At 49.3% G+C, this 13,378-nt stretch overlaps 1 protein-coding gene across 1 annotated transcript in view; it reads left to right on the top strand.

Annotated features, from left to right (window-relative positions):
• Positions 1 to 8,129: 8,129 nt before the first annotated feature.
• Positions 8,130 to 13,378, top strand: part of LOC119089364 (uncharacterized) — a 34,569-nt gene continuing 29,320 nt past the window's right edge. Inside the window, exons 1-3 of the mRNA XM_037212034.1 lie at positions 8,130 to 8,136; positions 8,498 to 8,600; positions 8,934 to 9,058. Of these exons, the coding sequence (XP_037067929.1) occupies positions 8,130 to 8,136; positions 8,498 to 8,600; positions 8,934 to 9,058 (235 nt within the window). The remainder of the gene's footprint in view (positions 8,137 to 8,497; positions 8,601 to 8,933; positions 9,059 to 13,378) is intronic.

Here is a 13,378-nt window from a genome sequence, read left to right as displayed (position 1 = left end):
CCCTCCGCGGTGTACAGACATAGCGCTTTGACAGACTGTATCACCCTCCGCGGTGTACAGACATAGCGCTTCGACCAGACCTGCACCACCCTTTCCGCGGTGTACAGACATAGCGCTTCGACAGACCGCATCACTCTCCGTGGTGTACAGACATAGCGCTTCGACAGACCGTATCACTCTCCGTGGTGTACAGACATAGCGCTTCGACAGGCCGTATGGCCCTCCGTGGTGTACAGGCATAGCGCTTCAACAGGCCGTATGGCCCTCTGGACCTCTAGACCCTCAGGACTTCACGCCAGACCAGCAGTTGACAGGTGAAATTTATAGACCTCTAGTCTTTGACCTTCCAGCTAAACAAGATCAAACACGATCAAGCTCGTGATTGGTGTCCGAAGTGCCCCCAGGCCTGACCTCGCGCCAGGATTTAACCCAGATGCCTTTTCTAAGCAGCATGCCGTTTGTGTTCATGCCAGGCTAGCAAATTTATTCGGGCCTTAGAAAGTCAAAATTACTAAAACCGGTGAAAATTATCTTCATATTTAAATTTCAACAACCGCGTTAAGAACTACAGGTCAAACTGAAAAGTCTGTTGATGTCACTGTAATCACTAGGGGTCTGAAAAAATCGACGAACACGGCCCATATAGCGGGGTTCTCGAAAAAAACTGTTTGGTTTGACCTTAATGCGATCTTCATACCTAACTCAATCTCAATGGAATTAGTCGCATTCCTGATTTCAATGGTATGTTTGAGAAATATCCAAATTGTTTGTCTTCCTCTGATACTCCATTGGTGCATAAGCTTGAAAAATTAAATTGGATTAAATTACTCTCGCTGAAAGCCATGGCTTGACTTTGACCTGCTCCAAGTTAGCGACATTTTAAGGTATACTTGATTTATTACACTAAAAGAAGGTCGGCTGTTCACTTACCTACCGCTTTCCAAAGTTAAGTGTAATGACGTCATCGTTCGGATGTTATTCTGTAAAAGGCCGAGGGGGTATATTGACAGCCGTCCACACCAGAACACGTGTTAAAGCTCAGTTATCAAAGATTTCAGCACCATGCGCTCCGTAGCAGAAGACTCATTTCAGGTAAACCTTGGGGAGGGCGAGGGCTGCTGGGGTCCTCGCCACCATTCAGCGGCCAGCGCTTCCGTCCGTTCCTAGCTGTCCGCGCCACCCGCCAGCACCAGAGCATACATTGCATACAGAACGGTTGTGTCGCTGTCCCTGACTATAAATCTCCGATCTTGGTACACGACAGTCGCGGCCTGTTAGTGGCCATGGTTACTGCGTAAACCCTGTGACACGCAGAATGCTGCTCGGCCTGGCACGCACACAAACATTCGCACCCGTGCGCATGGCAACAGAAAAACACGCACCATTCCGTGTTGCCAGTCGCGGGCTGACAGAGGTTCAGGAAGTAGGTGACACTTGAAAAGTAAAAGGGAGACTCTAAAGCAGCATGACTTAGTGCTCACTGAGGCGGCAATCTTCAAGATAAAGCCAAAGGCTTCATGACACCATCCGCAGCACAGAGCCGCGTCTCCGCCGACTGTTTCGTGTCCCGCGTGCAAGGCTCTGCGCTTGTCGGTAGCTGAGTGCTGTACCGGCCATGGCTGTTATTCAGGCCCTGAGCTGGTATCTGGGACCAGCCAGCTGACTGCCGATGCAGCGGCAGACCACAGTCATGGGTGCCGTGCTGGCACGAACTGTCTGCGCGCGGCACGCACCTCGCTCACTGCCGCCACGCTGGGACTTGGTTCACTTGTGTTTCAGGCGTGTCGTCCTCATCACTCGAGTTCGCATGTCACTGGTTTGCTGACGCTTGCAACATTTAGGTGACGTTACAGTATGTCGACATCGCTAAGATAAGACAGGGCGGCTGAACAGCTGGGCTGGAAAACAGCTGCATTTATCTGGACGAGAATCTGGACAGCACCCGCAAACGTGTTTGCAAAGGTTTTTGAACTTGTAGATATGCGGATAGAAAATACTACGTTATGTTTTCATTGCCACAGTCCAGTGGCAAAGGTCGCTATGTAACTGTTCTATGGCGACAATGTACTTACATTGACACTTCACGCACGCCAAGGAATTAAAAATATTAGGAATAGCCAGTTAGCTGACTTCATGCTTGGTGTAATTCGACATTCTTCAAACACGAAAAAAGTTTGTTTCATTTTTATAGAATGCAGAACAATACAAATATCGCCACTGGTGCACTTTGTTTTCTTCACCTGATCCAGGATAGCAGAAGAGTAAAATTGATCAGGAGAAGCTATACCGTATTTAGCTCAAACACAACATAGGTTCCTTGGGTCTATACACCATTAGCTGTCTTAATAAACTAATGAAGCTCAATTGGTATCGGCTATTGACTGACAGGGCGCAGCTACCATCGAATACACGGCGTCTTGTTTTGGACAGCTACATATAGGACGGTTAGTGGGATTATGGATAGATACTGAACATAGTGTCAGGATTCTGTCAGATTTGCTCACTGCACAGTCTTAACGCGATGAAAGTGATGGACCAGCCTCTGGAGTAAACAAAGTCTATGGGCAGAACCACCTGCGCATTTGAGGCAGCTTGGATCTCTTTGGGAGCTTTAAGATGGAAAGGCTGGTGTTGTGTTGGGAAAATGACGTCTACCCCCTCAAAAATGACCCCCATTGATATACAAAAGTGCCTATGCAAGAGACAGACACGAACAACATACACCTAGCCGACACCTACACACATTTCCGGCAAAGTTCAGATCTAAAAATTTTAACGGCGAAGGAGTTTGACCCGCAAGTTTTGATGTTCCTCTTGGCATTCCTGCCCGCTTCAGCCGGCGGTGGTGGCGAGTGAGGTCATTAGGTCAGTGCCCGGAGCCTGCTCACCACCCGCCGACCGTCGCCGTTCTTTTTCGGCACGAGGGCTGCTTTTGCCGTCGCAAAGCACACTGGTCCGGTGGTGCTCAAGTGGCCTGTCCGACCCGACGGTCAACACCCGGCTAATGACCGCCGGGCGGCGTATGGTAACGCCGCACGAGCCACGCACGTGCCGGGACCTGGCAGCGGCAGAGGCGTCTTCAGCTGTAATTGAAGGGGGGCAAGAAAGGGGAGCTGTTCTGCGGTTTCTAGAGTTGGTTGTTGGTGATTCTCCGATTTTTCGGGCGCTCTGAGCCGAGGATGAGCCGCGCAGTTCGCCGGGCTAATCTGGCTACCAGCACCTTCTGCGGTTTCTCACTCGCTCATAACATGCCGTCATGCGCGCAACAACCCCGCTTGATTACACGCCCTGTTTTGTGCTGGTGGACATTTCGAATCAAATCCTTGTAAAATTCCGATCTCTGCACACCCGCCAGCGCTTCCCAAATCGCCAGCGACCGTGCCACGCCCTACGCTGAGCCCACCCTGGCACCCCGCCGATGTGGCACCCCGCCCGTGTGGCACCCCGTCCGTGTGGCACCCCGCCCGTGTGGCACCCCGTCCGTGTGGCACCCCGTCCGTGTGGCACCCCGCCCGTGTGGCACCCGCCCGTTGTGTGGCACCCCGCCCGTGTGGGCCACCCCGCCCGTGTGGCACCCCGTTCCGTGTGGCCACCCCGTCCGTGTGGCACCCCGTTCCGTGTGGCACCTCGCCCGTGTGGCAACCCCGTCCGGTGGCACCCCGTCCGTGTGGCACCCCGCCCGTGTGGCACCCCGTCCGTGTGGCACCCCGTCCGTGTGGCACCCCGTCCGTGTGGCACCTCGCCCGTGCAGACCCGATGTCGCCGTTGGTTGGCGGCGGCGGAACGTCAGGACGGGACCACGTGCCCCTGTCGGCTGTCCATCGCTGCCACGGGGTGCCCCCCCCCCCCCCCCCACCTCCTCCCTCCTGTCACGCTAGCTGATCGGCGACGCGTGGCTGCCACCATTCCGGTCGGAGTTGCATACGACACGGGCGACACGCAACATGGTGCCTCTAACTGACCTCACCCTATGGGGAATGTTTGATGCGATCGGACGGTGCTCCTTATAGGGAATGTTCCACCTTTATATGGGGGTTCGAACTGAAATAGCCATCTTGAGGACCTTTTGATGCAGTTTACGGCCATGCCCTTTCTAAGACCCGAATCCCTCTAGTTCCTGAGTAATACGCCCGCAAAAGGGTGAAAAGACTAATTAGGAGACTGATTTAAAGCACTCTGGCATTGATGTCTTCTTAGAAACGTCATACGCTTGCCGTTATACTTCAGGCTGCTTTTTGCTTATGGTCAAAACAGCATGGCCGCAGACAAACTCTCGCGAGAGCGATAATCCGGCACGTATGATACAATCCGCGGAAGGTGATTGGCTGTTAGTAACATTTCGCTGCTGAATGGGTGTCGAGAACGTAAACGTGAGCACTTTCGGGTTGTACGGCACTCGTCGCCAACGGGACATTTTTCCTTATTTCTATACCATAGGTCATTGTTATAAAAAGAGAGCATCACTGTCTGCCAAAAAGGACACCAACGAAACAAAACAACACTCTCCGGAATGTTTTAAAAAATAAGACGCGACGGCAAATCTGCCTTTTTCTCCCGCTGGCGTTTTTTTCTTCCTCTGCCGACGTATTACTTACAGCAGTTCGGCTGGCGCCTCGTGTACCGGAGCAAAGAACCTTGCACGGGTTTATGGGCTAGCAAGGTATTATGAAATTAAGGAAATATTGCAGTAATTTTATATATATTTTACTAAATATTTAAAAAATAATGTGGGACATCTTTAAACCTTGAACGAAGAAATTGTGTCCCACAAATGCAAACTCTTGAGTTGCATTATCATGAGCCCCCGCTGGGACTTTGTTTTGAACGGAGCTCACGGTGAAATGTGGTGCTATAACCAAAAACCTGTGCGGAAATTGCAAAAAAAAAACTGCAATTTGATAGTCCCGCGGGTTGCGCAAGAGTGGGATCACACTTATTTGACATAAGAGTGTGAATTAAGCGCTTGAAATGGGCGTGATCACTGGCAGTGCGTGCCAGTGGCTTGTATTGATCTTGATGTTATGGGGAGTGTGCGCGTGAGGTTTGTACGTCTGAGAGAGAACATTGTTTTTGGTATTCTTCAAATGTACTGACTCCCAATAAAATGCGATATGTTGATATATGTTTATATCTTTAGATTTGCGCTCGAACATGACAAGGTAGCGATGTCGGCAAACCGAAAGAAACACAGGCACCAATGTTGCAGGGGTTTTCAAAAGGAATTCGCTACTTCATTATGGTCTTGACAACATTTTCAACCTAGTGAGGTATTACAGCATGTAATTTATCCATTGTATGTCGTTATATTAGTTATTCATTTCGACAGTAGGGGCAGGTCTGTGCAGCTCATTAATGCACATGTTTGGTATAGGCTTGCATGATATGGATCTGTAAAATTGTCTTTCCCTAAATAATTTAGAAATATAGTGCTGCATAACTATAGATGAACATACCACTGTTTTAACAAATTTTGTATGCAGGCAAGCATTGCTTGTGATTCATCATTGTCATAGTCACTGCAACTTGTATGAGATTCTCGGTGCTGGGAAAGGTGGAAAAGTATTGCCGTTGGTTTTTAAAGCACTTAATAATATTGTTATCATCATCCTTGTGTGCACTGGCAGCTTGACCCTTCCCTGCATTTTGCCCTTCTAACCATGGCTACATGCACTTGTCTTGTCTCCAGTCTTGTGCAAGGTCAGCAGGTTTACAGTTTCATTGTGATATTGTCTTGTTATACATGCGTTATGACTTCTGTGAACAATATTTTTGAGTGAAGCAGCCTGATGGCCGCAGCATGTTAGATGGCTGTGGAATCAGAAGACACGTTTGCATCTTTGTCACCTATGTTTTGTGGACTCTCAAAATAGGCTGAGCAAGTGACGTCACTTGTTGGTTGTGTGCTTTGCTGAAAGAAATTTGTATATTGCATCATGTGTTTTTGGTCAGTCATACGTCAGATGTGGAGTTAATACAAAAATGCATGATTGGCCCATCTTTTCATCATGGAATTTAATTTGGAAGCGGCAGGGATTACAGCACAAAAACCGTATCATTATGCATTATGCCATGCCACAGTACAGCACTGATGTAGCGCTACGATGACACCGTTGACCCGTGTCATTACACCATGTACCACATTAGTTGACTACTCCATGTCAAGCCTATGATATAACAGCTTACAAGTTATGCACGGCGTAACAACTGGTTTAGCAACGCCAAAAGACTATCACCGGCGAGAATGCTGTTGCACCACAATGGTCATATCAGGGTTAACTAGTAATTGCAAAAATAATCCTAAGCAAGGAACACATTATTGGTAGCTCAGTCTTACCATCTTTATCATGGAAAAGGCAGTGCTTTGGCAATCAGTTCATAGCAATGGTACATATTTATTTATTTTTGCATGCAACTGCATTTTCAGTCACAAATAATAAAGAGACTAACTACTGTGCACATCACATAATATCAATGTCAGGACTACAGCACCGTAGGCAATGGTAAGTCGGCAGTGCAGTATTGATATCTTCAACAGTCCTTAGCAGGTTTCGGTAAGGGATTCATGACGCTATCTGACGGTCTTCACAGCATAGCGTGCTTTGATGTTAATAATCTGCCATAAAGACTGGCGATCGCTACGTTGCGTATGTCAAACAGCTCACCAAAGTTCCTGTCACGATCAGTACCAAGACAAAAAAATCTACGAACAAGCCATTCACTAACCCGCCACCCAACACAGCGCCTGCGACGAGAATGGCTGGTTGTCGTCAGTTTTCGTGTGTTTCGAGGTATTCTTTATGTCTGGCTGCCAGATGCTGCCAGGTATAACTGTCGCCACAAAACCATTCCATGACGCCATCAAACAGTGACGTAATGTGGCGCATTTTTATAAACTTTAAAATGTTGGTACTTAGGGTCGTTTTTGAACCTTGAAAGCTTACCAATAGTTAAAAGTTAGCCTTTCCCATCATATCTGATGCTTGTACCAAAATCTTCAAATGTGGAGCGTTCCCTTTCTTTCAATTCAGTCAGTCCCTTTAAGATTACGCATAAACATTGGGGCATGCAGGAATGCCTTCAAGTTCTTTATGAAAACCAACTTTTCGATACTGCTAAGCCACGTACCGCGTATTGGTAAGGTAGCCGGGGTCTTAGCCGCTGTATTGGTGGGATAGCCGGGGTCTTAGCTGCTGTATTGGTGGAAAAGCCGCTGTATTGGTGGGATAGCCGCTCTAGTTGCCTGTTTTCGAGAGCAGTGCAATTACGGTATGCGTTGTAGAGCAGGCCGTCGTTCCGTGTCTGCAGGAGACCACCTTTCACCGCGGCCATCCTGACAGGGCTGCTTTTGGTACAGCACGGGCGGTTGTTATTGCGGCTTTCATTGCGCGAGAGCAGTCTTAAAAACGACATCGTAACAGATAACCAGATTATCACGCTAGATGGATAGCAACCGTCATAAAGGCACTGCGATGGCGGCATTGGATAGATTCGGGGAGCCGCCATCCTGGGTGTGTCGTCGGCGAGGGCTGGCCACCCCAAGCTGATGTTTTGGCGGTGGGCGTCAGTCGCGGTGGGTCGGTAAACAACACTGAATGACGCGGTGGCGTGCCGACCAAGTTTGGATCGTTCGTCAGCGGCGGGTGGCGTTTCGCGTTGCTGTTTGACTCGTTGTGACGTGAAATTTCACGCGGTAAATTACACGAAGCAGGGAACATCAATCCAGGAGGAAATGAGGGAACACCAATCCAAGAGTGAGTGAGGGAACAATCCCATGCTGTTCGGTTTACACGTTGCAGTTCTATTTGAACCTGCTTCAGCCTGGGCAATTCATTATTTATAGAGCAGAACCAACGCGAACCAACTATTTATAGAGCGAACCAATATATATATATATATATATATATATATATATATATATATATATATATATATATATATATATATATATATATATATATGTATATATATATATATATGCATGTGTGTGTGTGTGTGCGTGTGTGTGTGTGTGTGTGTGTGTGGGTGTGTGTGGTGTGTGTGTGTGTGTGTGTGTGTGTGCGTGTGTGCGTGCGTGCATGCATGCGTGCGTGTATGAGTGCGCATGTAGCTGTTATATTTAAATATTCAAAATGACTGGTGAGCTGCAATAGTTATGGCACCGCCTTAAGCATTTGGATTATGTCAAGTTGTCCTTGTCAGCTTTTGTCTTCCATGACATTACGCAATGTTTGTGGCCACTTCTCGAATGTGCAGCAAATGTAAGACCGTGCGTTACGAACAGCTGGTATTTAAATTTCACGTTGCTTTGTCTTGAAGATAAATGCATCCACCAACGCGTGATCTAGCCGATTTTGTCTTGTAACGCGGCTTCCTCCGTTCCCAGACCCCAGCGCTGCGAATCGAGACGAAGCCGAGGACGACGACGCGGCCGTGGTGTGCGGCGCTCCCTCCCGCGCCCGCCCGCCGCCTCCTGTGCCTCGCCTCGAGCTGCCGACAGGTGGCGTCCCCAGCGCGGGCTCGGGCCGACGCGTCACCTCGGCGCGGCCGAAGCCGACGGGCCGCCACCTGGCGGCGTCCGGCCGGGTGCAGTGCGGCTCCCGGTCAGCGCGTGCCGGGCCGCCGCGGCCGGCGGCGCGCCGCAGCCCGCGCCGCAGTCCGCGCCCCGCCGGCGGCGCGCACTCGCATAGCAGCCGGCGCTGTCTGAGCGCGCTGGGCAGCCGGCTCAACATCGAGCTGCTGCCCAGCCGGTACACGCCGGTCGCGTCCAGCGGCTCCACCCAGAGCCTACTAACCAGGGACCACCTTGGCGCCGCGGCGGCCGCCGTCGACGCCGTGACCTCGCCGCCCGCGGTCGGCGAGGTCAGCGACCCCGAGGAGGGCGCGCCGCTGACACTGGCGGAGATCAGACGCGCCGCTCAGACGTCGGCCATTAGTCAGGCCATCACCAGCGCCACCTGTCAGCCGCTGCACGTGCAGACGGTGCAGACGGTGCAGACGCCCGGCCACGGTCACATGTCACTGCTCGAGCAGAAGAAGGTGCAGTGGACGCATGAGAGAGGTGAGACGCCTGGCTGTAGGACAGCTGTACGGGGGGGGGGGGGGGGGGAGGGAGCGGTGGCAACAGAGGCTCATGGGTCGTGCGCCATTACTTGGACCAAAATTTAGCATAAGTCCTCAGCGATCTGGTGTGAAGTAAGGGTCAGACGTCCTGATGCCACTTGCAAGGAGGAAGTATAATGCCCACACTGAGATAGCTCTAAAGCTGTCCGCAAAGCTGTTAGCTTCTCACTGCCTGTCCCGAAAAGAGAATTTCACAACATTAGAAGTGTGTGTTTCTGTGCCACTATACAAAAGCCAGTGCACGCTGGCCAAAATGTCTGTCCCAGGTGGCTCACGAGGTTTATGCATCTGTACACTTCCCACGTAGAGAGACGGTGTCAACGTGCACACGACTGTGCACAGGAGAGCTCTCAGATAGGCCCGCTTGGTGTGTGCAGACATGCTGATGTGAGCCGCTCAGGAGTAAAACAGACGTCATGGCTAGATCAGATGTGTGTTGCACAATTTACCACAGTTCTGCTGGTATGCACAATACTGACATTGACGTATAGATACTGACATACCCGATGGGGATGGTAGCCCCAACAGCTATAGATGTATAGATACTGACATACCAGATGGGGATGGTAGCCCCAACGCAACACCAACACCTCGTCTCAATCGTTCGTAAAACTGCTACCCCAACCAGCAGCAGCAAAACCTGTGAAGATAGGGGGCGTGATTGTTTTGCTTGCTTCTTTCCGTACACTACGATGAGGCCAATGTTAAATGCTACCCAGAGTGGGGTACACTTGCCCCCGCCCCCTAATTAACCACTTCTAATTCAAGCTCTCGTATGCTTCATGGGTCAAGGGCTCCAAATAGGTTCTGTTGTTACTCCCTTTGTCATGCTCATCTATTATTAACATTTTCTTTATAAACATAAACCGATGCAAGAAAAAAGCGTTTTTCCCAGAACTTTGTTTTGTATCTAGAGAGTAGTTCAACATTTTGTGTCATAGTGGTACCTTCTTTTTGGGACAAAACTCCCGACCAAAACATTACTAGTTTCTGGCCCTCATTAGTCACGGCAACTCCGGGATACAGAAATAGTTATCTGGCAATGTTTTGTTCCCAGGCCGCAACGGCATGGCTCGGTGAACTAGATTAGCTGCGAGAACGGTAGTATTAATCAGAGCCAGTTCTGTTATACGAACTGCATATGAGTAATCAGTCATGGACATTGTGGAAGTGCGTGCGCGTTCGCAGTATTGTGCACTGAAAAGCAAGTTATTTCAGTCATTTTTAACTGACCTACTTCATGTTTAATTGAAGGGGGTGTTCCATATTTGTGTGCAATTTGAACTGAAACAGCCATCTAGAAGATTACTAGATGCAGTTCACTCCCTTGTCATCCTTAAGATCCAAATCCTTCTAGTTTTTTAGCTACACGTCTGCGAAGATGTGCAGTTTATTTCATGCAGATTATTTCAAGGTCCGCTGCCTAATGACGTTGTCCTAATAACGTCCCAATAGCCGTCCTAATAGCGTCATTCAGATCCCGCAATTCCATTTGCCATGCGGCGATCAAGGTCAAGAAAAAAACATAATTGTCCAATCATTTATATCTGGCGTTCGTGAGCGCGATTTTCAGATATAACTGCCGTTAATTGGCTCTCAATCAATGTTGTGCAAGGTACGATGGCACAATGAAACCAAGGCGTATTGCGGAGCACATTGACTACATGGAGTGCTTGTGTCGTCCAGAGCAATTTTTCTACCTAAAAGTATACCGATACTTACAAGTGGGCTTATTTCATCACATCTGATGGTGGCTTGAATACTTATTTTAAATGTTTGTGGAACATCACATTTAAAGATAATAAATATACAAATATAGATCCCATGTGTGAGAAAAATTGCGGAAAATTGTGGGCATAGTCAACCTTTGCCGTCCACGCACGTCTTTACACAGGCCCACCGTAGTGCGGTCGCCACCTGTGGATCGCAGGTGTTGAGAGCGCGCCGAGTGGGCGGTCTCAGCACGTGTGCCATGTTCGTGTCAGGACGCCGGGACACGACGCTAAGCCGCCTGGGCCGCATGCTCTGTACTTTGGCGCCATGCAGGACTGGCCCCATCAGAGCCCATTCACAGCGACGCTGCAGCGGGGTCGACAGATTTCCCTGGCATCCTGGTTAATTACGGGCCGCGCACTGCCCAGCCCGCACTCCTCCCAGCATCGCGCAAGGCTCAAGTGTGCCGCGACACACCAGTGTTCGGCGGTGTAGCATGACTAACAGCGGCATCGGAGCGCTTCGAAGGATCGGTGACCTGTTAGGCTGCACCGCAGCGCCCAAGTATGAGGCGGCGCAGTTGACATCGCCCGCAGTGTTCGTGGCTTCGGTGCGAAGTTTGCGAGGGGTGGTGTCCAGGTGGTCCAGTTCAGCAAGTCATGTTTAGTCGGTGGTTGGCGGGGAGCGACCATAACGGCATCACCGCATGGTCAGGACTCGGAATCTGGGCTGTGGAAAATATGGACCCTGCTTGGCAGCGTGCGTCGAGGAGGCGAAAGGTGGCGGGCGCCCGTTCGATCGAAATTGAACATAGCAAGTATGTGCCCGGATGATGATTTCAGCCGTCAGTTATCTCGAATTTTTTCTCAAGAGCCTTGACCTCATCGATGTCGATACGCCCACTGCTGTTTACAAATTAAAAAGATAGATCCTAAAAAAGAGGGTTATTTTCATCGACGATCTGCGATTTGCAAAAAGTTGTATGCTACCAGGCCAACAATTAACTTCACTATGCCAGATCAAAGATCATATTTTCCTGCAAATGAAACTTTTTAACTTTACACGCTCAGATGTGGGAGACAATGCCCTGATTGTTGGGCTGTTCACAAACCCAAAAATCACGATCACCGGCACTGCAACCTTTTGACCCCAGTCAGAGCGTTGAAGCAAGTGCCAATGCAGCAAGCGGGAATCAAGTTCCGTGACGCCTGATCGCAAGTTCACAACTGCACCTTAACTCCTCCACGCCCAGGCATCGCTGCCATTCTGTTCATGCGTCTCTCGACTGCGACAGGTACCCACTGAGGAAAGGACACGTGTGAACAGAAACCACAGAAGGCCTGCCACTGACATTGAAGCCATATTGAAACCACAGTACAAAATGGTGTACCTATCACAGCGCATTGACCCAAATAAACAGCAGAACATGAAAGTAGGTCACCGTCATACAAAAACACGTCATAAAGTGATCAATGTCTGGATCAATCGTACTGCGCCAGCTTTGGTGCCCTCTGTCGGCCGGCAGTGATTTCATTTTGCTACGCACCTTGTTCGCTGTCTTTTAGGTTTGCAGTCCAACAGGAATGGAGTCAAGCAACGAGCTGAAATTATTTAGGAAATCAGACATTGAAGACTAAAGCGGCGCCTCCATTTCGACACTTGGTAATCACGTTGTATTAGTTACTTCGCAATATGCACAAAGTAGGTTGTAGGCTATCACCTGGTAGCAACACGTTTAGAGGGTCTTCTAAGAACTTTTTGGTGCGGAGCACCACCAGATGCTGCCTGCATACCTCGCGTAGCCATGTTTAGTTGTTGTATTCTATCTGTTGGTGGTAAATTATGTGGATATATATATATATATATATATATATATATATGTGTGTGTGTGTGTGTGTATATAACCCTAAAAATAAGATGGGGTGTAACAGCTGAGTCGTTAGCGCATGGAGCTTCCACGCGGGCGAGCCTGGGGTCCAACCTCGGTTGCACCATTGCGTCTGAGCGCTAAATAGGCTCCATGAGGTATAAAAGGGTATAAGGTGACGTGCGTCGTGTTCCCGTTAACCCGCGCCCGGCTGGGGTTGAGATGACCCCCCCCCCCCCCCACAGTTTACTAGCACGGGTCAAATAAGAACGCTTGCAGCAACATGAAATTGTCAGTGCTCTTTTATACACTAATTTTGCGTCTTTTGTGCCAATTTTGAATTTTGATCAGCAAAGATCAGTGACCTTCTTCAGGTCAAGGGGACCAAAAACTAAAACACTTTGACCACGCATCACTTTTTTGTGGTCACTGTTGCCAGTGTTCAAAATTGCTTTAGTACTTCATGTTAGTGCATACAGGCTGCTCTTTTCATGCTTTCCAAACAGGCGAGGTCAGTGACCTGAAGCAGGTCTAAGTTCCGTAAATAATGCAATTCTGTACGCATTTTGTATAGTTTTGGTGTTTGCGTGTGAGGAAAAGAGTGCCAGCTCACATGCACAGTCATCATATGATCACAAAACCTATGGCCATCACCTACCTCTACAAGTGTATTTTGCA

Source organism: Pollicipes pollicipes, unplaced genomic scaffold, assembly GCF_011947565.3.
Source record: "Pollicipes pollicipes isolate AB1234 unplaced genomic scaffold, Ppol_2.1 Scaffold_3087;HRSCAF=3621_pilon_pilon_pilon, whole genome shotgun sequence".
NCBI lineage: Eukaryota > Metazoa > Arthropoda > Thecostraca > Pollicipedomorpha > Pollicipedidae > Pollicipes > Pollicipes pollicipes.
This window is presented reverse-complemented; position numbering and strand designations above follow the sequence as displayed.